The 23,921-nt window shown below is 43.7% G+C and overlaps 3 protein-coding genes across 9 annotated transcripts in view; 2 read left to right on the forward strand and 1 right to left on the reverse strand.

Annotated features, from left to right (window-relative positions):
* The window catches only part of ARID4B (AT-rich interaction domain 4B), an 88,199-nt gene extending 79,971 nt beyond the window's left edge, over positions 1-8,228 (reverse strand). For 2 of the 3 annotated variants that reach the window (XM_035108414.2, XM_060272856.1), the window contains exons 1-2: positions 7,966-8,228; positions 6,780-6,842 (exon numbers count right to left, since the gene is read on the reverse strand). In XM_035108414.2, the coding sequence (XP_034964305.2) occupies positions 6,780-6,785 (6 nt within the window). In that variant the 5' untranslated portion in view covers positions 6,786-6,842; positions 7,966-8,228. The remainder of the gene's footprint in view (positions 1-6,779; positions 6,843-7,965) is intronic. The other variant, XM_035108413.2, reaches the window with a different exon arrangement.
* A 431-nt stretch (positions 8,229-8,659) lies between these two features.
* Positions 8,660-21,812, forward strand: GGPS1 (geranylgeranyl diphosphate synthase 1). 3 transcript variants are annotated; one of them, XM_035108416.2, is made up of 4 exons: positions 8,660-8,784; positions 12,964-13,060; positions 19,600-19,670; positions 20,836-21,812. In XM_035108416.2, the coding sequence occupies exons 2-4, from the start codon at positions 12,991-12,993 to the stop codon at positions 21,595-21,597; spliced, it is 903 nt and encodes a 300-aa protein (XP_034964307.1). In that variant the 5' UTR covers positions 8,660-8,784; positions 12,964-12,990; the 3' UTR covers positions 21,598-21,812. The 3 variants fall into 3 exon arrangements, with proteins under 3 accessions (XP_034964307.1, XP_060128843.1, XP_034964306.1); XM_060272860.1 differs by lacking the exon at positions 8,660-8,784 and adding an exon at positions 8,795-9,156; XM_035108415.2 differs by lacking the exon at positions 8,660-8,784 and adding an exon at positions 8,796-9,150.
* TBCE (tubulin folding cofactor E) overlaps positions 8,686-23,921 on the forward strand; it is a 37,032-nt gene continuing 21,796 nt past the window's right edge. Inside the window, exon 1 of one of the 3 annotated variants that reach the window (XM_060272858.1) lies at positions 8,686-8,784. The gene's annotated coding sequence lies outside the window, so the exon portion shown is untranslated. Of the gene's footprint in view, positions 8,785-23,712; positions 23,918-23,921 lie in introns of those variants that run through there. The other 2 variants (XM_035108407.2, XM_060272859.1) reach the window with 2 other exon arrangements.

The raw sequence follows: 23,921 nt of genomic DNA on the forward strand, positions 1-23,921 counted from the left end.
TAAACCCCACATTTTCTTTCACGCATTTGCCTATTTCTTGTTAGTTTCTTCTGTAGAATCAAAAATACGGTACAACTTCTCTACTCAACCCTTTAACAATTTGGAATTTTAAAAGAAGTTTAATGACTCACTTTTCCTATAAACTAAACTTACTCTTTTGACTCCAGAATTGTCCTCATGGGAGTTCCACTCACACAAGAGAAAGAGGGCAGGGTGGCAATTGTCACAAATTCTTCCTCCCCTCTGCAGCCACCTGCAGTGTTAGAAACTCAGCTAATCTCCAAATGGCACATCTTAAACCTAGGTTATGGTGCTACAACATTTCGTCTAAGCACCATTTTTTTGCAATGAAATTTATATTATTATTATTATTATTATTATTATTATTCATTTCTACATCACTCTATGTTTTAAGGAAAAAAATCTCAAAGCAGTTTACAACACATTAAAACATCAAATTAAAAAATCCAGAATAAAACAAAATCAAGCTTCCAAGAAAATATTTCAGATCCTTCTCTAAGTGATATTTTGCTTTCCCCATATTTATTTACCGACTTAATTTACATAGCTGCCCCATAGCAGAAATACTCTAGGAAGCCAGAGTCGTGTAGTGGTTAGTGTGTTGGACTAGGACATGGGAATTTAGGGTTCAAATCCCCACTCAGTCATGCAGCTCACTAGGTGACCTTGGGCCAGCCACTATTTCTTGACCATTTAAGGCAAAATAATTCTAACTGGGGATCCCTATCCTAATGTACACAGTCAACAAGGTTCTTGTCTGCCTCTCTAGTGCAGATATCCGCACTTTCAGCAAAACCAAATTCATAAGGCAAATTCACCGCATTTCCTCATCCAGGGGCGTCTTAGCCATAGAGGCTACTGGCGCAAGGCGCCATGGCGGGAAGTTCTGGAGGGCGCCTCTGCCATGCCGTGCCATGCCTGGAGCCTCCTCCCTGCCGGAAGAGCCGCCCTCAAGCCCCACCAGCAGTGCTGCCCTCGCCCGCCTCTTCTCGGGCTGTGGGCGCCGTTACGGGGAAGCTGGCCGCAAGCCTCCATTCGGCGCGGCAGCCAGGGCTCCATGGACGGCAGCGCCGCTTCGGCTGCGCAGGTGGAGCACAGCTGACAGCGTCCCCACCCGTCAGGCCGCCCCCTCCGGCGGCCCGCTGTGCCTGGCCCTGCCCACGGTGGGTGAGAAGCAGAAGACACGGCATGGTGGCGTCGGGGGGAGCGGTGCCTCGGAGGTGCACAAAGCGCAGTTGCTCAAACGAAGTGTGTGTGTGCGCACACACACACGTCCCCAGGGCAGCGTGCGGCTCCGGCTTTCTGGCTGGGAATGGGGGGGGGGGCGTGGCGCCGGAGGGATCTCTGAACCACGGCGCTGGATAGACTTAAGACGGTCCTGTCCTCACCCAAAGTCAGCTTGGAGGAAAAGAGTTTCTGTCAGGTGCAGAGCTTCTATAGAGAACTTGGGGGACTTGGGATCTTTCTGGAAGCTATGCTGCTAATGACCAGCTCCTAAATAATCCCAGCATACAGAAGAGAATCCCACCTCCCTTTCTCCACAAAGGATGAAGGAAAGGAGTAGTTTCTTATTCCACTGGATCACTGTACAGTATAAGGTAACAGCAGTCAAGATACTGTTTGTACCTTCCACTGAAGTCTACTGCAAGGGCAAACAACTTTCCCTTCTATGTGTTCTCTGCAATTGCCACTGGTCTCAAGAAAGCATGTGGTGGTGGCAACCACAAACAGATTTGTGAATTCCTAGTAACAAACAAACTAAACAAAATTATTTCAAACATTTCTTCATCACAATGTTTTGCAATTAAAGCAGATCTCTTGGATTATTCTTTGTAAAGCAACAGACCTAATAAAATAGCATACAATAGCTTTGTGTAAGTATTTTGTTTCTGTTATTGCATTAGAGTTACGTAAGCAAGATGGAAGGGGATGGAAAGGAAAAAAAATAGGGCAATAGCAGGTTAGATAGGTTATGAAAGTAGCATTTCTTTAAAGAAACACTTGTTTACATACCCTAACAATCAGTTCTAGAGATAAACATCCCATAACTATTTCCTTCCTGCCTGCCTTAACTTACTTGTAGTGTATGTACTCTTAAAAGCATTCCTATTCTAATCCTGTTTGCTTCTACACAGTTGGCAAGAAAAGTAAAACATTACTACATTCTTAACTAGGTTACAGCACATTGTCTGCAAGAACAATTGAGCTCTCAACCAATGCATGATAGTACTATTTCTCTTCAGGCTATTTGTGTAGAAACACCACCACAAATGGCTGGTATTCCTTCATAGTATTATATTGCAAAAAGACAGCACTGAAAACAATTACAGCCTCTCTTATTCATTACATCAGTGATTTGCATGGTGGCAGAGGTCATTTTTTTATAATAATAAAAAATAATTGAGCAGGGAGTTGGTAACGAGGAGTGTATATATAAACTAAATAAATGTTAACATACACTCTTCACAAGCAGGATTAAAGATACAGTATTTCACACAACCTGTGCCACACATCCAGTGTACACACCTTTAATGACTAAATTTTAAGACAAGAGCAACAGCACGTGTCTATTTGTCCTTATTCACTTATGTTTTATTTTTATTTATTTGTGTTTATTTTCAGATATAAAAAAGAAAGCAGCAATAACAATAGGATCAATAGCATAAAGCATGCATCAATTCATTCACTGTGCTATCCATCAGATTTACAGATTATCCAAAGTTGTTTTCTACTACTACTAAAAAGAAATTGTACCCTGCCCATCTGACTGGGTTGCCCCAGCCACTCTCAACAGAATATATGAGAACACAACAAAACATCACACATTAAAAGCTTCCTGATACAGCTGACTCATATGTCAGTAGCAGACCACATCCATGTTCCATGTTAGTAACCAATTTTTATTTTATTTTAAAAATTTATAGACTGCTTGATTGTCTATAAGCAACTCCCATATTGCATGAAATTGCTAGCAGTTCCTTTTCTCGACACTGTGTGTAAATTTTTCATGAGTGCTAGGTTCAAAATTTGCCAATACCAAGGATATATCATATTGAGACCCATCACTTTCCAGTGTTTTGTTATTGTGATCCTAGCTACCACCATCCTAGCTGTCACAAAGTCTTTATGCAATATATTCCTGGAATCTCCACAGACTACCATAAGACCAAATATGAATCTGTATTAATTATCTGATTGGTGACTTTATCTATATCTATGATTATTGCAACCCAGAATGTCTGAATGCATATACTGTACACTGCCACCAGATATGAAAAAAAATGTTCCCATCGCCACACATCCTCTTCCACATGTCAGACATATGAAATTTCCTAACATTTTCTAAAAGAAGATGGGGCACAAATGGCTATCAACAGACATTTATGGAGGAATCAGAAACGCAACAATCCATTCACAGTATACTGTATTAGTTTTTATACTGGAAAGCTGCATATACTGATCCAAACCTTCCAAAAATTTGACTCAAAGACTGAAGACTGCTGCTTCTATCAAATGCCTCCTTATAGTGGAATGTATGTTGCAAGCATTCCCTCTGATATTGGATAGTTAATATAATATATTCATCAATAAGAGTTGTTCTATTGAAGTACACTTATAATCTTGCAAGATTGGCTATTTGTGAAGTCGAGGGAAACGTGTAATAATTCCCATCATACATACTGTGAAGGCCAAAGGAAATATATAATAATTCCCATAATAAATAAATTACTACTGTTTTTCATGCTGTCCACTGGCACACTGTGCAAATCGATATGTAGTTATTAAGAGCACTATGTGATTAAAATGGGGAAAGATATATTTAACACATATTTGCACATCCAATGTTTCAGGATTTTCAGTTGATCACAAATCTATAACATATGAGTTTTGATACCATGCATTCATTCACACAAAGGGACTAATATCTTGGAATTCATATAGATGCTCCTAGGCAGTATCAATAAATCTTAATAATAAAGGCAACTTAAATAAGCCATAAGCAGCAATGTGAAACTATATTTTTACCTACTTTACGATGTCTAGATCCGAGAGTGTTCAACTCAAATTATATTTATCATCAAGTTGCCAATAAGGGCTGCAGCACAGAAAGGTCACTTGTGCAACTTCAAGCAAGAGCAAAACAGCAAGCTGGGAACAGAAATGGGAGTTTCCAGACTGATAGCCTTGAACATGAACCAAAGAAGACAACACTGCCTCCTTCACTTAAGGGAACAGCCAGTAGCCCCATCAGTCAGAGCTTGTGGCATTGTTCTAAAAATAATTTCAGTTCCTCAGAAGTACCTCTGTAAAGCTCTCAATTTCACTGCTTACTTTTATCTACTGAAGCACTACCCGTACCTTTAACATCACTTTACAGATCACATTCATTCTAGCAAAACATTGAATTAACAGAAGCAGAAAAACAACCACCCTTGCTTCCTGACCTATTACTCTAGTTAGTGTTACCCTTACAGTAGTAAAGGTATGCTAGTACTGTATAAAACATTCTTTAAACATGATATAAAGGGAAACAATGAGTACTTTTCTCAAAGTTTAGAGCTGGAATTTTAAACAATACGCTAGCCATTTGCAAATAAAAGGCAGACTGTTAAATTGTGACACAGTGAAACAGAAGAAAAGGTACTAGAGGGTATATAACACAGAGCCTGGCAACTTCTTCCACCGTACAGGGCAAAAAGGAGATGAGTCACAGCACTAACCATGCTACGGGGTGAGCTCCTGACTAGCCAGCTCTTAATTTTTCCTTCTGTGCACATGTATCACAACTATTAATCAAAGCTCTGACATGCAACAGAATGAGGTCTGAAGCAGGATATGCAGAATTCAATGCTGCCAGAGCATACTGAATGAACGAACTATTCTCTCTCCTATACTACAGCTGTCAGCAACCAAAGCCATACGGCACTGAGGATGTTTTCTTTTGTCAGCTAGTCCTCTCTATGGAGTGGCAAAAGTTTGCACCCTTTTGTTTTAGCCAAACTATACTTTCACAAAAGGGCAGAAGTTACTTCAATCTCTTAAGTAACTCATATGAGAATCTGGGAGGAAGCAAAGTGGGCATTTCCCAAAAAGTAGGTTTCCGTCATGATTTCTTTTTAAATAATATCTGAACCTCTTTATAACAGAGTGATCTATTTTATTTCAACCCTTTCAAACCAATTCTATGAACTTTTATTTGGGATTAAGCTCTGCTGAACACAGTGATACACTTCCGAGTAAACATATATATTCCAGACAAGTTTTTAGATGCTAAAAGCATTGGCCACTACAGAGAGAGTAAGCTTGTACAGAATCAGGCTGTGCCAAGATTGATATGACCCAAACTATAATGTTATGGGACTAAAATGCTAAATGCCTGACTATATCCATTTCTGAAGTATGAAATACACTGTAACTTTCATTTTACACACATATCCTAAGAAACTGAAAAAAAGCACTCAGCACTTTCGAAAGTGTTTATATTTAACACAGACAGGGTTTAAAGTTGTTACAGAGTGAAGACTGCACTGCATTTCTTACATTTTCAACAACACACAAACTGCATAGTTCCATACTTCAGAACTGCATGGCTTGCTATAATGATAATATCTGATCATGAATCTTTCATCCTACATAAGACTTCCATACATAAAGAAGAGTGAGTGCTGCATATTTCTAAAACAAATAATCTCTAGACTAAAAAGACTATTCTTTCACTATCAAAACAATCTTAATGTATATATATATATATATATGGATAAAACTCACCAATTCTCTGAAAACAACTATTTTATCAAGAGAAGACAGCCATGGAGCTTATTTCCAATTTAAATTGTATGAAACATTTGATTTTAAGTCAGTGTTTCTAGCACAACGGATGTAGCTTTCCACATCCCTCAAGAAAGTCCTTACTCAACAGAGGAAGTAGCTTACAATATTTAATAACAAATATAGTAGGCAGTACTTATTATTCAAGTACTGTGCAATATTCCATTTTCAGTTATTCAGTAAGTGCCTCTAACAGGTTTGTAAAGCCTTGAAAGCCAGATTTGGCCTTTGATAAGGGGCTTGTTCTGGATGTTTAGATAATATGCTACACCAGGTTCTGTGTTCATGGACAGCACAGATTTAAAAATAAGGAACACATTATTAATATTTTTTTTCCATCTCATTCTCTTTAAGACACTGACCACCAGCTGTCAGTGCCTTTCAGTTAACGGGCACATGTCATGCAAACACTTACTGCATCCAACAGTGAAAGGCTGTTTTAAATTTCTTTCTGCATCTTGCAGCATTTTTTTTTTTTTTGCTGCAGCTATTCCCTCCCAAACATACCCCTTCAAGCAGCCCACAAATATCAATTTAACGGGGCTCGTACAAAAAAAGTAAACTGAATCTATTGTTTAACCCCAACTGATTACAGTAAATAAAACTGCTTAGAGGAGCCTCTCGCCGCACTTCATACTTTACGATGCCCCCTATTCCTCCGCCAAACTACCAAGGGCTGGCCCAGGCAGACATGTCCTCAATCCCCACGGAAAGGGTGTTGCAGAAAAACTCCAGCATACCAGATTTATATTATGCTCTCAGCACAGTTCACGGAGGGTTTACCAAAACCGAACCAACACACGTAAGCCGGAGGGCAGAAAACAGCCTGCAGTCGAGGTCTGGAATCGTCTCCAGTCCTTACACCGAGGCAGACATAACCCTCCGCCGGTTCCTCACCCGCCCCGCCGCCCGCCCCATTAGTGCTTTACCTTCATGATGAACTCAGTCTGCAGTAGAAAAACCCGAAAGAGGTTGAGCTGCCGAGGCTGGACCTGAAATTTAAAACAAAGCACTAAGCCACCGCACCACCCCTTTTTCCGCGGTCCGCGAGGAGAGCATTTCTGCACGAGCTTCTTCCCCCACCGCCCCCCCAAGTACTCCCCCTGCCTCTCCCATTCCCTCTCCGCAGGCCCCTCTTTTCTCCACCGCCACAAACCGCGACCTCGCCGCTCCAGCTCCAGCAGCCGCTTCCTCTCGGAGCCTCACACACGGCGGCTCGGCTTCCCCCTCAGTCGCTGCCTTTGACGCCATTTCTGTCAGAGGAGAAACTTGCCACAACAACAACCGCTTCTTAACACCCCCCTCCGTCCCCGTCCCTCCTCCTCTCCGTCCGCTCCCCCTCTCCGGGTACCGCCTGAGGAGGAACGAGCCCTTCGCCTTCGGCTCTCTGGAAGCGGCTCCTAGCAGCCTCCTCCCCCCCCACAAAAAGTGGGGAGGGGGTGTCTCTGAATAAGGGAGACGAGAGAGGCAGGTTGCGGGGTGTCCAGCCAGGACGGAGAGGCGCTTTCTCGTCCATGCAGACTCACACTCTCTCTTCCCTGCGGGAGGGGAGGCTTCTCCATTGTACTAGGACAAGGAGCGAAGAGTGGAAGGGGGGGCTCCTCCCCATACCGTTTAAAGAAAAGCGGCTCCCCGAAAGATCTTCCAGCAACCTGTCTCGATGTCGCTGTCTCTCTCTCTCCGTGTCCCCCCCCCCCCAAATGCTGACTCCGCGGCAGGAGTTTAAGCAACAGCCGCAGCTCCCCTGCTCAGAGCTGGTCAGCGATCGAGGAATCCAGGAAGGCGACGGTCAGCGAAGGAGAAACAAGGGACGCCGTGCCTCCATCTCGCCTCCTCCAAAGGCGGCTCCCGGACCAGTATCCTCCCACCCCGTTTGCCCGGCTCCGTCCTCCGAAGGACCCAAAGATTTCGGATTCGGGAGAGGAGGGAGGGGGGCGATCGGCGAGTCCCGCCGCAGCCTCAACAAGGAGAAAAACAACAAACCAGGAGCGCTCTTTCCCCCCTTTCTCTCTTTCCCCCCATGGCCCCTGCAAAAGGCTCTCGCCTGCACGGAGCGACCCCGCCGGCCACTTGAGGCCACCGGGGCCAGAGAGATCTTCCCCGGGGCTACGTTACCTTTGTTCCTCGGCTGTCGCCCGCTTGCTCGCTGGTCCCCCCTAACCTGCGGAGAGGGGGGGCGAGGAGGATGGAGCCTCCTCCCAACGCTGGACCTGATCCCCAGGCCGAATACCACGCTTCTACCGAGCAATCGCTGGCCTGGCTCCGAAGGCAGCCGAGGGCTCCCGCCCGGCGACACCGGGGGCCAATCCCGCCCGTCCGAACCCCGGTGGCGACGGCGACAGCAGCGGCTCCTCTCCAAGCTGTTCACTACCCTCCCCCAAAACCCGAAGCGTGAGTGACAGCTCCAAGCCCGCCCTCTCCCCGCCTTGCCTCTCCGCCATTGGCTTCAAACCAGAAAGGCCCGCCTACTTCTCAGCGCCATTAGCCCCGCTCTCCGAAACACTGATGTAATTCTCTCGCCAGTTCTATGGAAACGGAGACTCGGGCGGCGCGCGGGCTTCTGGGTAGAGTGGTTTTCCATCCGTTCCTCTGCCGCAGCCCGCGAGGGGACTTGCTCCTCCTCTGTACTACAATTGCCGAAATGCCTCAGGAAGCAGAGATGAAAATGAGAAAATGGAGCGGGGCGGGGGCGGTGGAGGGAGCAGAAGGGAGATTATGGAAGCGGGGGTAGGAGGAGCTCGCGCCTGCGCCGACAGGCCCCGGTGGCGCATTTTCTCCCCCATCAGGCGAAGGTGGCGGTTGAGGCGGAAGGGGGTGGGGCTCTGTGCCCACCGCCACCCTGGGCTGAGACGGGCGGAGAGCCGGCGCGGAAGGCCGCCGCGGAGAGAAGGGGCTCGCTCCGGGGTGGCGGAGAAGCGGCGGAGACCTCGGAAGGTGAGAGGCGGCGCTGCTTAACGGGGGGGGGCTTGCCTCCGCCTCCTCCCCCCCACCCCGCGGGGCGGCAGAAAAGGGGTGTCGGGTTTCCTGACTCTTCCTGTCTCCGGCCCCCGCCCCGCTCGCTCCTCACAGGAGGCTCCTCCCTCCCCGGCTGTTATAAAGCGGAGGCCGCCGGGGAGGACGAGCAGCTGCGCCTTGACTGTGGCGGGAGAAGCAGGAGCTGGCCGTCCTCTGGCCTCGGAGCTCGCCTTTCCCTCCTCGGCCTTTCTCTCTATCGGTGTTCGCGTTGGAGGGAGGCTGCTATCCTCTGAAGCGGGTTACCTGTCTCTCCGTGGCAAGTGCCTCCTGGGTCTTGGCTGAGAGGTACAGGTGACTTTATGTTGCTATTTTCTTTGAAGTTTAGTTTTGTTCCCTTACAGTGTTATTCGTAAGCTGTCTTGAACTTTTGACACAGGGTAAAATGGGATCTATAGGGGTGCTTGTTGTAGGTCTGTACAGTATTCAGAAGTGCCTGCTTTGGAGAAGTTGGCCTGTTCAAAGATATGAGGGAGGGCTGCTTTGTGAAGCTCTGTTTTTCCTGAAAAAATTGATTTGTGTTTTTCCACTGTGTGTAATGTACAGAACTGTAATGTAACGTGTAGCTACGTTTTGATATAAAACTCAGTTTATTTGTTAACCATGTAAACAAAAGATGGAACCCTAATAGGTTCTACTATTTAAAATGCATAAGTTAATTATTAGCGCAGATACTGTACACATTTACAAATAAAGCTGTACTCGATGGATGTAAGGACATATGATTTTGGACATGATTGAGAATCGCATAGCCAGGGACGGAGAACTTTAAAGGTAAAAATCAGAATGTGGAAAATAGGGGAATAACAAGAAGGCAGGAATGAGAGATGGGAGATATACTTCAAAAGGTCCAGACTATGGCAAGCCTGGGAAAAAATTAATAATAATTTGGATTGCAATTTAGTCTCTTTTTTAGTTTGTTATTAATTGGATTATGATTATGTTAATTGACTTTTTATTGGGAAATTAATAAAAATGATTTTAAAAAAATGATTTCTGAACATAGGAGGGCTGAAATAGCTGCCTTGAACAGAACAAAATCAATTACCTAGATATAAGTGCTACTTTATGTAGGTGCGCTACAAAAATGTTTCTATAAGAGGACAAGTTAGTAATCTCATATATTCTGCACACTCTTTTCTTTGTTACTGCAGCAAAATAACAGAAAATTGCTAAATTGATTAGGTGTGAAGAATAATATGTAGCAGTTCGATGTAAAAATAATGTCATGTCATGTGATGTGGTCTTGACTCTTGACACTTTAGCTGGCGGTTTATGGAATAATTAAGTTATAATGGCAACCATTGAAATGTGTACATATATGTTGCTCTGGGCACCTGCTACAATTCAATAATGGAGACATATATGCATATGTATGCTCTTTTCTCCTTTATTAATATAACCATAGCAAATATAATAAATGACATAAGGATTGTGAACCTCTTCTTACTGAAAGATTCCGGATTTAAAAATGAGGTCATCATTAGGATGCTGGCCCAACGTGATTTAGGCATTAAGTGGCCATGTTCATTACCAAAGATGTTGGTAATGAACCTCCTGAAATTCTAGGTCAGCATTGAAACACAATTAAAACTTTATTGACATATTAAGGCATGCTTGGTGGAAGCTGATTACTTGGCTCTGTTCGAGTCTGGTTTCAGGTCTGATCATGGCACTGAAAGTTCCCTGGTCACACCCTGGTTGATGACTTTTGTTGGTAGGGAGATCAAGTGATGCCACTTGGAGGCTTTCATTTCAATACTGTTGATCACAGTTATAATTCTCAAGCCTCTCAGTGCTTCACTGGTTTCACTCCTACCTCCAGGGCTGTACAGTGGTACCTTGGTTCTCAAACTTAATCCGTTCCAGAAGTCCGTTCCAAAACCAAAGCACACTTTCCCATAGAAAGTAATGCAAAATGGATTAATCCCTTCCAGACTTTTAAAAACAACCCCTAAAACAGCAATTTAACATGAATTTTACTATCTAATGAGACCATTGATCCATAAAATGAAAGCAATAAACAATGTACTGCAGTCACACAATCAGTACCTGAACTGGGATCCACACAGTCACAAAAACAAAACAAAAAGAGCCGCAAAAACTCAAAATAAATAGCAAAAACAGACAGACCTCAGCATAACTCAAAACAGAAGTGTAGCCCTCAAATCGGAAGCATAACACTCAAAACAGAGCACTTTCAGCTTCCAAAAAAAGTCCACGGAACACTTACTTCCGGGTTTGCAGTGTTTGTTTTCCAAGTTGTTTGACTACCAAGGCATTTGAGAACCAAGGTGCCACTGTATTTAGAAAGTAGCCATAGAAGGTTACTCTTTGGCACCATGGAAGTTGTCCTGTGGTGTCCTGGAGAGATCTTCCTTGTCCCTCATGCTATTTAACATGTTTAAAAAGCCCCTGGCAGCTGTCATTGGGGGATTTGGGAGTGAAGTGTCATCAATATGTTCAGGACACCCAGCTCTGTCTACCCATCTGAATCAGGAGAGGTGGTTGAAGTGTTAGATCAGTGCTTGGAGGTGGTGATGGGCTGGATGTGGGCCAGTAAACGAAGCTGAATCCTGAAAACATGGGTGTTACGTACCCCAAGGGCTAACATCCTGGTGGAATGTCATGCACAGGTTTGCACTCCCCTGGAAAGGAGAGTATTAAAATTGGCAGTAGAAACCCTCTTCATTTTTTCACAGCATTCAGACGTTTGGGGACAGGTAGCCCAGGAGAGGGCATTCTGTGTGGTAGCCCCAAACTTGTGGAACTCCCTACAGAAGTGTATCTGGCATCTTTTATCATACAGCTTTCAGCAAATGCTGAATATGAGCCTCTTTACCCTGGCTTTTGACACGAGATCTATATTTATAGGACCCACCTTTTTCTGTGATTGTGAGCTGTTTTAAACTCTCTTTAAAACCATATTTTAATTGTTGTACAGTACTTGTAACCCATCCTGGGACTTTAGGGTGAAGAGTGGGTAATTAATAATAATTGAGATATAAAACTTCATGGGGGGTTATGTAGAATATACATCAGTATTGGTCTTCTGTAACTTTTCACTTTCCACACAGTCTGTGAAAGTGCTTTGTGGATTTTAAACTGGATAGTCAGCATTTAACATACAATGATAGATACTGATTTTATATTTGTTTTTTTGCTGCTTAAGTGTTTCACTATTTCTGTTAGACAGAACATTGGTGAAGCTTTCAGGAAATTATATGTTGGGCCACAACTCGTTATCTGCATGCTATTCAACAATGGCTGCAGAATTAATTTGGGACGATGATATTACAGCAGTTTCTGTATTTAAACTGCACAAGACAGATTGTTTCAGTTTGAAGCAGTTGCATCTGCAGTGCAGCAAGAAACATTGTAAATGAGAGGGAAGTCTACAGAAAAACAGGCCTACAAAACATGAGATTATAGGTTTCAAATATTTAGGAAGACCTAGATGAGGAAAGCTGTACAGGACAACTAAGAATGTAGCCCCAATTTCCAAGCAGTGCAAGATTCCAGGGGTCTAGGTCAGGCATCCCCAAACTGCGTCCCTCCAGATGTTTTGGCCTACAACTCCCATGATCCCTAGCTAACAGGACCAGTGGTTGGGGAAGATGGGAATTGTAGTCCAAAACATCTGGAGGGCCGAAGTTTGGGGATGCCTGGTCTAGGGGCTTACCCAGGACTATTTCCTAGCCTTTTAAACCCTGATTATGCTTGCTGGATTCTGCTTTGGCACAAATTAAGACCTTTGTCAGGGTGGGTGCGAAGAACAGAAAGCCTGCCTAAAGCAAGGGAGTTAAGAGAATTGGCACAAGGAGTATTTTAACTGTGCAGAGTTTTTGATGGGAGTTGGAAAACCATGACTAAATATTTTGGGATTGTGTAATGAACTTGCATTAGGGAGTTTCTGGAAGGGACATGCAGGGGACTCAGGCTTATGGGAGAACAATGTCATCTACATTATTAGGTCTTCTCCTTAATTCTATGGAAGGAATAGGGTACAATTCCTATGTAAACTCTTACTATATATTCTTGGTGGTTAGCAGGACCTGATTTTCAGACCCCTGGTCATTAATAAGGGTTTTTCTTAAACAGATTGAACTACTCCAGAAAATTTTAAAAATGGAACAAATAGAAGAGTCATCTAAGAGAATTCTGTTGGAGCCATACAACTACCTACTTCAGTTACCAGGTAACATTTCACTCTTTAAGTTCTAGTAATGTCTAAAACTAGTATCTAAACTGATGCCTGTAGCAATCACTTTGTTTTGTCTACTGCATGTTTTCAGCTTAAAGCCTAGGGTTGGTGTCACATATATTTCAAACCACCCTTTAATTTCTGACCAGTGCTATCCAACCATCACATATCCTGTGCTTTCTCTTTTTAAATTATACTCTTATCCTGTTCTTAATACTGGTGTTATCCAAACTTCTCCATCCAAATTTCTGACCAGTTCTAAATCTGTTTAGCTTAAGCAATACCGTGACCTCTTGAAATTTCCAGACTGCTCACTCCCTGTGTCTGATCATATGCTTTCTCAGTGTTCTGGTTGAAGAAGAGTTATAAATGGCTGTGCTTCTGCTCCTGGGTAAATGCTTTTATAATACCTGATTCTGATCTGTTTGGATTTTACTACTCACCTTTCTTTCATCTCTGTATTTGCTGTCCACTATAGCTAGCGTATTTTAAAGATCTTGGATTTTTAATATAGATTTGCACATGTTTGAAGATTACCTATCCAGATCCTAAAGTTATCTTCAGAGGCCTTTCTCCAGGTTTCCCCACCAAATGGGATATGATGGGTGGGTGGCTATATTTTATATTCATGGTTTTAATTTTTTATTGTTAACCACCTAGAGAGTATGTGTTTGGACTGTATACAAATGTTGTGTAAATATGTTTAACTATCTCACTGTACCGTTTTCTGATGCACATCAGGGCAATTCAAACCATGTAATACATAGATAACACCCATTAACACCTCACTGATTCTAGCTTGCTTCAATAAAATTTAATGTTACATCCAAACCAACAATTTCTCTTTAATAACAAACTGCAGTTAATTTAAAGCAGGAACTATGTGGTTATACTAGAGGAGGAAAAGGAAGAATAAAAGCCTGAGGTTCAAGTTTGCTCATTCATGTACCACTAAATAGGGACTAGGGTTGTGTCAAAACCAGATCACTATGTCTTAATAGACTTGGCGTTCAAACATGTTTTCACTGCCAGTACTCAACTTAAGCTTCATGCAAGAATACTTTGATCATTTCCAAAATATTGGGTATTGAGGTGGAGGCGGTATTAAGAGATCAGTAACCAATATAAGAACCTCCTTTGTGAGTTTATGCAAGTTATTCTTCATAACTAAATTTGCAATGTGGCAAGATACGAACACCCATTGAGCAAGGTATTCATCTTCTACATGCATCAAAATCTTAAGATAAGTAGAGATTCTGTGGAATCATCACATGGTGTGATGCATTTTTCTGTTTCATAACCAAAGCGTTAAATTACAGGGAATGTTTACTCATGCCATTTCACCTACACTGGTGGCATTCTACCTACACTTTTTTTACAATGGCGTGTCTTGCATGTGCATGCTCAGTTTCCTACATAATATCACCTCAGTTGAGGGTGGTTATTGATCTACAAGCTATATTCAGGTTTCTGAGCTCTGCTGGCTTGTTTCTGTTTTTAAGATTGTTTGAATTATGAGGAATAAGTTGTTGATGAAATAATTCTCCTGTATTTTCAATAAAGGTAGTATATGTGGGAAAACATTATTTGGCTGCCACTGTGCCACAAGCTTTAAAATACCTCCCGCCCTCTCAAGTGCTTGTGTATGATTGGAGGCCTAGATAAATCTCAACATAAGCTTTCATAATGCTAACTTGTTTAGCACACGGCAGCAGGATGAATACTAAATTGCTCTCATTCTCTCTTACTGCAAGAAGTAGTAATTCCTAAGCAATGCTTTCCTGTATGTTACTCATAGTTCCAAGATGCTTTGTTGCCAATTTCATATAACTCTAGAAAGGAATTCAGTTGTCTTTTATTAAAAAAAAAAGCAAGAACACAGTACAGTGGCGCCTCTACTTACGAATGACTCTACTTACAATTTTTTCTACTTACGAAGGGGGGGGAGTAAAAAATGGCGGCACGCTTACGAAATTTTTGACATCCGAACGGCTGCCCTGCGCTCACCGCCACCGGTGAATCGGGCCCCTGCCGCTGCCGCCGCTGTAAAACCAGCCTTCTTTGGAGGTCTTTAAGCAGAGGCTTGACAGACATATGTCAAGAATGCTTTGATGGTGTTTCCTGCTCGACAGGGGGTTGGATTGGATGGCCCTTGTCTCTTCCAACTCTATGATTCTATGATCAAGGGTTTGGAAACTAAGCCTTATGAAGAGCGCTTGCAGGACCTGGGTATGTTTAGCCTGGAAAAGAGGAGACTGAGAGGAGATATGATAGCCATCTTTAAATATCTTAAGGGCTGCCACTTACAAGAGGGAGCCATCTTCAGCTATCTCAAGGGCTTCCACATGGAAGAGGGAGCATGCTTGTTTTCTCCTGCTCTGGTTGGTAGGACTCGAGGCAGTGGCTTCAGGTTACAAGAAAGGAGGTTCTGACTAAACATTCAGAAAAACTTTCTGAGAGTAAGGGCTGTTCAGCAGTGGAACAGACTCCAATGAAAGGTGGTGGATGCTCCTTCCTTAGAGGTTTTTAAATAGAGGTTGGATGGCCACCTGTCATTGATGCTTTAGTTGAGATTCCTGCATTGCAGCGGGCTGGACAAGACCAACTATTAAGATTCTATGATCAGTACTATGTGTTTTAGGAAACATTGTTTTGGGTTAGGAGAACTTCTAGTATGTGCTTTTAGCCATGATTTGTGTAACATAGAATCATAGAATGGTAGAGTTGGCAGGGACCCTGAGGGTCATCTAATCCAACCTCCTGCAATGTAGAAACCTCAACTAAAGTATCCATGACAAATGGCCATGCAACGTATTTGTAGTTTGTATTAAAAAGGCATTTTTTTTTGCTAATGTTAGCAAATTCTAGTTCATTATTCTTCTGTTGCTAGGCAATGGTTTCTGGTCAGTCAGTCTCCAGATGTATGGAAGGTTGTTGTTGTTGCTAGGCAAGATTCTCCCATACCAAGCTGTGCCCTTGAAGAGTTTACAGTTGAAAAAGGCCAAAAGGGTAGAAGTTACGTGTGACAGGTGACGGAGAAGAAATTGCAGGAGAGGAGTTTAAAAGTTTGGGAGGTGAGGGGTAAATACAGTATCTGAATGCACAGCACAGATGGGCAGCTTTTTAAGGCATAGAAAGAAAAGGGAAAGGGGATATGTGTACGCTGAATCTCTTATATTTCCATTACATCCTTTAAAAGCTAGGCTTGCCAGTTAACCTGAAGCCCTGCTTGGCATGCTCCTATACCTTTAACAATTATACAACAGGCAGAAATCAGCCAGGGTGATTGTAGGGCATGGGAACAAACATGACCTCCATAATGAGCCAGTTGTTGGAGGTAGAGAGTCGGTCCAGATTTTCACTGTTTGAAAAATGGCAACCCTAAATACTGTAAGTTGCATGTGAATTATTTCCCTTCTAAATGGTATGATTTATTATTTCTTCCTTTCTCATTTTCGATTTCAGGTTGAAGCGTTATAAGCATAGATGCAAGACATAATCAAATTCAATTGACAAAAACCTTTTGATTTAGTTTATATGTCACCTTTCCACAGTGAGCTGTGCACTTCTGATGTTAGCATGCTGGGATAAGGGATTTCCATGTTAGCTCATGTTCCAAAATTCTGGAAAACTGTGGCTGTTAAGGGCCACACCATTGGCAAATGTGTTATTTAGGTGATGTTGTATAGAATCCTATCCTGTGATTAGTTCTGACTTCACTACTACTTTGGAGCTGGACAGGTGTCAGGGGCAGAATGGTGAAGTTAAGCCCCAGATTCAATTTTTTGTTAACTTGAATATATTAATCATGGGAAACTATTAAAATTGGCCTCTTTTTCTTGGTAATCTGTATTGGTCTACCCTGGAATTAGTAAAAAGCCCATCCCCCCACCTTTAAATTTCCTTAGTTTTGAATGCTTAAGTGATGGGATCTGGAGCCCAGTGTGCATGCTTAGGTGCTTCTGGAGTTTTATCCTTTTCCTCTTGCAACCACAATTCTCAGTACTGTTGGATACCACATAGGGCACGGGTGTCAAACACAAGGCCCGGGGGCCAAATCCGGCCCGCCAGACCTCATCATGTGGCCTGCCGAGCGCCCCAGCCAGCGGGACCTTGCTGCTGAAGCGCCGCGCCGACAAACAGCTGGGGCCGGGGGGGGGGGTAGAAAGGCGGCCGTAGCAGCGCTGCGTGGAGCGCCCCGAGCCACAGCAGGAGAAGGAGGAGGCAGCTTGCCGGGTCAGCGCCCGGCAGCGCCGCACAGAGAGTCCCGAGCCTCTGCAACGCAGCAGTGCTCTGTAGCACTTTGAATCCTCCTCCTCCTGCCACGGCTCGGTGCCTGGAAACGGCTGCTGCTGCTGCTGAAGCACAGACAAAGCACCCAGCAGCGCCGCGTGGAGGGGGAGGAGGATTCAAAGTGCTACAGAGCACTGCTGCGTCCCAGAGGCTCGGGACTCTCCGCACGGCGCTGCCGGGCACCGACCCGGCAAGCCGCCGCCTTCTCCTCCTCTTGCCTCACCTCCTCCTCCTCCTGCCGCGGCTCAGCCTCATGAACGTGAGCTCAGCAGCGGCTCAGCCTCACGAACGTGCAACTCTGAGGCTTTACGCACTTCTCCTAAAACGGACACCCGCTGCCTCACGCTGCACGGGAAATGCTTTTTACCCCTGGGTCCCTTCGCGCTCTTTTCTGGCGCTGAATCAAGGCGGCGACCCCCCCTTCCCTTTCTCTCTTCCTCTCTCTCGTTCTTATTCTTTCCCTCTCCTTCCTTCCTTCTTTATCTGTCTTCTCTCCCTCTTTCTTTTTCTTTCCTTCTTTATTCCTTCTTTCCTACTCTTCTTTCTCTCACCTCTTTCCTTCCTCTCTCCCTCCTGCTCCCTTTTTCCTTCCTTCCTTCCTTCCGTCCGTCCGTCCTGCCGTCCTTCCCATCTTTCTTCCTCTCCCTCATTCTTATTCTTTCTTTCCCTCTACTTCCTTCCTTCTTTCTCCCTTTCCGTCTTCTCTCCCTCTTTCTTTTTCTTTCCTTCTTTATTCCCTTCCTTATTTCCTACTCTTCTTTCTCTCCCCTCTTTCCTTCCTTCCTCTCTCCCTCCCACTCCCTCTTTCCTTCCTTCCTTCCTTCCTTCCTCCCTCCCTCCCCCCTCCCCCTCCCCTCCCCTCCCCTCCCTCTCCCTCTCCTCAGAAACATAGGATGCTGCTTTATACTTCTGGCCCTTAAACCCTGGAACCAGGAGAGCAGCTCCAGTGAGTCAACCTCAGCCAGTCCCTTTGGTGAAGGGTGGTGGCTCACTGGCAGAACATCTGTCCTGCATGCAGAAGGACCCCAGCATCTCTAGGTACTAGTAGCTCTGCAAAGGTCCTGCATGAAACCCTAGCGAGCCTCCACCACCCAGTGCAGTTACCAAAAATCATTTTTCAATAAATTGTACAATAATTGTACATTTGAATATCTACTTGCCATTAATCTGACTATGTTTCTGCTTTCAGAGCTAGTTATTACTTACATTATTACAAAAAACAGTAATAATTGAATGCAGTGACAATAGTTTATGATAATAAAGAGTGGACACATAGTCCTACAGATACAACCGGCCCTTTGAGGGTGACCAAACTGCTGATGCGGCCCCCGATGAATTTGAGTTTGACACCCCTGACATAGGGAATCCCTAACATCCAGTCACAGTTGTTCAAGTTGTTGCAGGAAGAAGTGGGAGCCTAATGCGCTCCTACATGCATAAAGAATTCCCATACCACATTTTGGAACCTAGCAAAAAGCTTCTGAGTAGATTTAAACTTAATCCTAAATTTATTGAAATATCTGGTAAGATAAAATTGGCATGTCACCCAGCAGTGCTTTGGGGGCAATCATGATCCTCAGAAATGGTGTCCATATTATCTATAATAACATGTCAACAAAATATGTGAATCATCTACATTCCTCTGGCTTGTTTTAACAGATACAGCTGCCTTATATACAGATTTGAACAAATGGCTGCCCAGAAGTAGTGGATTGTGGTACAACTGGGAGTGGTTTTTTCATAATTTTTGTTCTCTGCCTACAGCCTTAGTTTTGAAAGTACCAAATTAAAACCACACCTTAATACCTTAATGCTATAATCAACATATTGTATAAGTGTGATAATGTTAGGATTACCTGTGGTAGTGTTCAGTAGGTAATGAAATTGTAAAGCAACATGCAGGTGTGTCTGTCCTGGACTTCTCAAATCCCAATATGTGTCCTAGCAGGACCCTGAAGTACCATAATTAAATACTGTACTCCAGCTAGGCCATACAGCATGTATCATCCACTCCACCCCATACTATGAAAATAACTTTTTCTAAACTTTAAAAGTATTCATTGGTGAGCTACATAGCAAAGTTTTCTAGAATTTGAATAACTTGCACACACAAAAACACATGTTCCACTTGACCTAGTGAAGTGTAATTACTATGAGGAGAGTAGTGGCTTGGAAATTCCACAGACCTTAATGATTTCTCCAGGTAATAATACCTTTAACTTTTTTTAAAAAAATTACAGGAAAGCAAGTCAGAACCAAACTCTCCCAAGCTTTTAATCACTGGCTGAATGTTCCTGAAGATAAGCTACAAGTAAGTTGCATTCTTAAACTGATTTACCTGTAAATTTATCATTTCCAGACTGAAGCTACCAAGTATTTAAATGATCACAATAACGATTTTTACATGTACCTGGTTTTCACACTTGATAGGAGGTTTGTGTTTTTTGTATACCAAATCCGGTCCGTTTCTAAGGCTAGGTACTGGAACTATGCAGCGATCCACAATTATGCATGCTGTGATCATAAACCTTTTTGGGCTGGTGAGTACATCTGTAGTCTTGAGTGGAGGGAGACACAAAATGACTGACATGGTGGGTGTAGCAAATCACAAAACATCCACTTCACAGAAGGCCAAACTGGTGAGGTTGAAAGACATTCCCAAGAACCTGAGTACGTCAATGATGGGGTCTTAGCTCCCAAAATCAAACCACTCCTTTAAACCAAGTTTCCTGCTCTAGTAGAAAACCCATTTCATGGAGGGCATGCAAACTAATTTTAACAATTTACCTCTCAGTAACTGTGGGTTAAACCACAGAGCCTAGGGCTTGCCAATCAGAAGGTCGGCGGTTCAAATCCCCGCGACAGGGTGAGCTCCCGTTGCTTGGTCCCAGCTCCTGCCAACCTAGCAGTTCGAAAGCACGTCAAAGTGCAAGTAGATATATCACCCAGGCCTAGTCAGCCAGTTAACTCTGCTTCCAATCTCTTGTTTTCCTTCTTACACACATTTCCTCTTAAACAGGTCCTAGTTGCTCTGCTTTTTCTTTCTTGCTCTGCCCCTGGCTGTTTCGTTTTTCATCCACTCGCTTGCTATCCCCTCAGAGTTGTGTCGCTCACTTACTAGAACAATCCAGTCAGAATGGTTCATTCTCTTCTTTTCTGTGTCTGTTGACCAGTCAGAATGGTTGGAGGGGAAGTATGGGCAGCACAAGGGAGAGAGAAGAACGTGAGAGTGAGCACCACCATTATATTTAGTGGGCACACAAAGAAGTGGAGAGCCTGGTGTGCACTCTGCATGTCCTTTGGGTACACTGGAACCCACAGGTACCATAGCCATAACGCAAAGAGTTGAGATAAAATTGATACATTGGGATCAGAAGTTGAGATCTGCAACCAGGCTAAGGGAAAGTAAAAAGCTATTGAATTGTTAAGAAACAAGTAGAATACAAGACTTGATTACTGTTCTCTTTTTTTATTAGGTTATTATTGAAGTGACAGAAATGTTGCACAATGCAAGTTTGCTTATAGATGACATAGAAGACAATTCAAAACTACGACGAGGTTTTCCAGTGGCCCATAGCATCTATGGGATACCATCTGTAATAAATTGTGCCAACTTTGTGTATTTCCTTGGCTTGGAAAAAGTTTTAACACTTGATCATCCAGATGCTGTAAAAGTGTTCACCCGCCAACTGCTGGAACTTCATAAGGGCCAAGGCTTGGATATTTACTGGAGAGATACCTATACCTGTCCTACAGAAGCAGAGTATAAAACCATGGTTCTGAAAAAAACAGGTGGCCTTTTTGGACTAGCTGTTGGCCTCATGCAATTGTTCTCTAGCTATAAGAAAGATTTAAAACCACTCCTTAACACCCTTGGGCTCTTCTTTCAAATTAGAGATGACTATGCAAACTTGCACTCCAAAGAATATAGTGAGAACAAAAGTTTTTGTGAAGACCTAACTGAAGGGAAGTTCAGTTTCCCAACTATCCACGCCATATGGTCTAGGCCAGAAAGCACTCAGGTGCAGAATATTCTGCGACAAAGGACTGAAAATGTGGACATAAAAAAATATTGTGTACATTACCTGGAGGATGTGGGTTCTTTTGAATATACCCGGAAAACATTAAAAGAACTCGAGGCTGAAGCTTACAAACAAATTGAATCTCTTGGGGAGAACCCTGAGCTTACAGCACTACTTGAATATTTAAGCAAAATGTTCAAGGACGACGAGAACTGATATAATTGGTGATTATATTTGCAGGAAACGATTTTGAAATAATCAAGGAAACTAAACTACAATATTTCTATCACTGCTTCATAGGAAATGCTCTCAAGCATGTATTAAGGGGTTATGGGGTTTATATGTGCCCTAAGTGAACTTTGGACTTCTACTTTCAGCTGTGTATGCAATATTGCTGCACATTTCCATTAAAATAAAGTTGCCAACTACAACTTTCATCTATAATCCTTTTTGATTGTGAGTTTATTTTAATTCTGACTACAAGGCACATTTCCAAAAATGACTACAGAAGAAAATGAAGTTGCTTTTTATCTTGTTCTGATTTGTCCTAACATGTATTCTTAATCACACTTACATTTCCTTTCACATAGCCTTTGGGCAATGGATTAATGCAGTGCTTTTTTCTTTAAAATGTTTAGGGGTTCTCATTTTGACTCAAGAAAATTACCATTTTATAGTTCAAATAGGGAAAAATAAATACAGTAAATGGACAAAAAGTACAAATATTCACAAAATGTTTAGGGGTATGCATCCCCGTGCCCCCCCCCCAGAAAAAAGCACTGGATTAATGTATGCTTTAAAATGGAAATGTGTTGTCAAATAGGGTGAAGAAGGCAAGTAAAGCAATCCAGGGCCTAATTATAATGGGTAATAGCCACCCATCCCAATTGAGCCAGTGTTTTGTTGAAGCATAGGGACCACTGAGATAGAATGTGAGAGAGTTGGTAGCCATGCAGTTTCAATAGCCCACTCTTCCCATGTTTACCTATATTTAAGCCATTTTTGTTCTCATCTGCAGTCTTCTAAAAAGTGGCTGTGTGAGGTCCTGAGATTTCATAATAGTTTTTGGGGTAGCATTTCAGGGGACTGCAGATGTATCACACAGGTCACACTATCCAAACATGAGGAATGAGTATCGGAAACCTGCTTTATTTATTTATATATTACATTTGTATATACACACCGCAGATTCAGATATCCAAACAGCCAGACCTGTGTGTAGTAAGTACTGTAAACAAAAAAAGTAAAAAACAAAACACCTCTTCAGTGCACAAACCTGCTTTCTAGGAGAGAACTGAAGTTTAGCTTTGTTTACTTACAACTTTGTTTACTTCACAAGTGTACTAGTAAAGAGAGCCTGTTGTTCCCTGATGACTAACACTAGACTGATGCAGGAATGGAATGTAAATAGCATGCAGCTGCCCTCTGACCTGTAACGCCCAAGAAATAAGTAGGTCTGTCCTCTGTGTCCATTAGGCCACTCTCACACATCCGGTTGACTGAAAACCACTGATCTCTCCCACCTGCTTTTAAGCAGTATTGTTGTGAATGTCTGAGCTCTCCCAGATATGTGGGTGCGCTTAAGAAATACACAGTACAGTAGTTCTTTAGGAGTCCAGATTTGTTATAAAGACCTTTCATCTTGGTGACTTCAGAAAAAGAATTTCATGCCGGAGATGTGAAAATTTCAGGAAAGGTTTGTCATTAATCACAGAATGATAGAGGTGGGAAGACCCAATGGTCATCTAGTCCAACCCCCTGCAATACAGGCGTCCGCTAAAAAAAGGAGACACAAACCCTTTAACAACTTTTTCAAAGTGTTTAAAAGCCTGTGATTTTGGTTTGCTAAATATTCGAAGGCAGGCGAGGGCTTCCGCACGGCGACAAAGAGGCTAATCCCCCCCCCCCGTCCGAACTCCGGTGGGGACGGCGACAGCAGCAGCTCTTCTCCAAGCTGTTCACTGCCCTCCCCCAAAACCCGAAGCGTGAGTGACAGCTCCAAGCCCGCCCTCTCCCCGCCGTGCCTCTCCGCCATTGGCTTCATACCAGAAAGGCCCACCTACTTCTCAGCGACATTAGCCCTGCTCTCCGAAACGCTGATGTACAGTAATTATCTCGCCAGTTCCATGGAAACGGAGACTCGGGCGGCGCGCGGGCTTCTGGGTAGAGTGGTTTTCCATCGGTCCCTCTGCCGCAGCCCGCGAGGGGACTTGCTCCTCCTCTGTACTACAATTGCCGAAATGCCTCGGGAAGCAGCGATGAAAATGAGAAAATGGGGCGGGGCGGGGGCGGTGGAGGGAGCCGAAGGGAGATTATGGAAGCGGGGGTAGGAGGAGCTCGCGCCTGCGCCGACAGGCCCCGTTTCCACATTTTCCCCACCCCCATCAGGCGAAGGTGGCGGTTGAGGCGGAAGGGGGTGGGGCTCTGTGCCCACCGCCACCCTGGGCTGAGACGGGCGGAGAGCCGCCGCGGAAGACCGCCGCGGAGAGAAGGGGCTCGCTCCGGGCTGGCGGAGAAGCGGCGGAGACCTCGGAAGGTGA

Source organism: Zootoca vivipara, chromosome 3 (assembly GCF_963506605.1).
Source record: "Zootoca vivipara chromosome 3, rZooViv1.1, whole genome shotgun sequence".
Lineage (NCBI taxonomy): Eukaryota > Metazoa > Chordata > Lepidosauria > Squamata > Lacertidae > Zootoca > Zootoca vivipara.

Excerpts from the sequence above, each read along its gene's own strand:
- GGPS1 (XM_035108416.2), top strand. The coding sequence starts at position 12,991 with ATGGAACAAATAGAAGAGTCATCTAAGAGAATTCTGTTGGAGCCATAC. Across the intron at positions 13,061-19,599 it reads CTACCTACTTCAGTTACCAG|GAAAGCAAGTCAGAACCAAA; the intron begins GTAACATTTCAC and ends AAAAAATTACAG. Across the intron at positions 19,671-20,835 it reads TTCCTGAAGATAAGCTACAA|GTTATTATTGAAGTGACAGA; the intron begins GTAAGTTGCATT and ends TTTTTTTATTAG.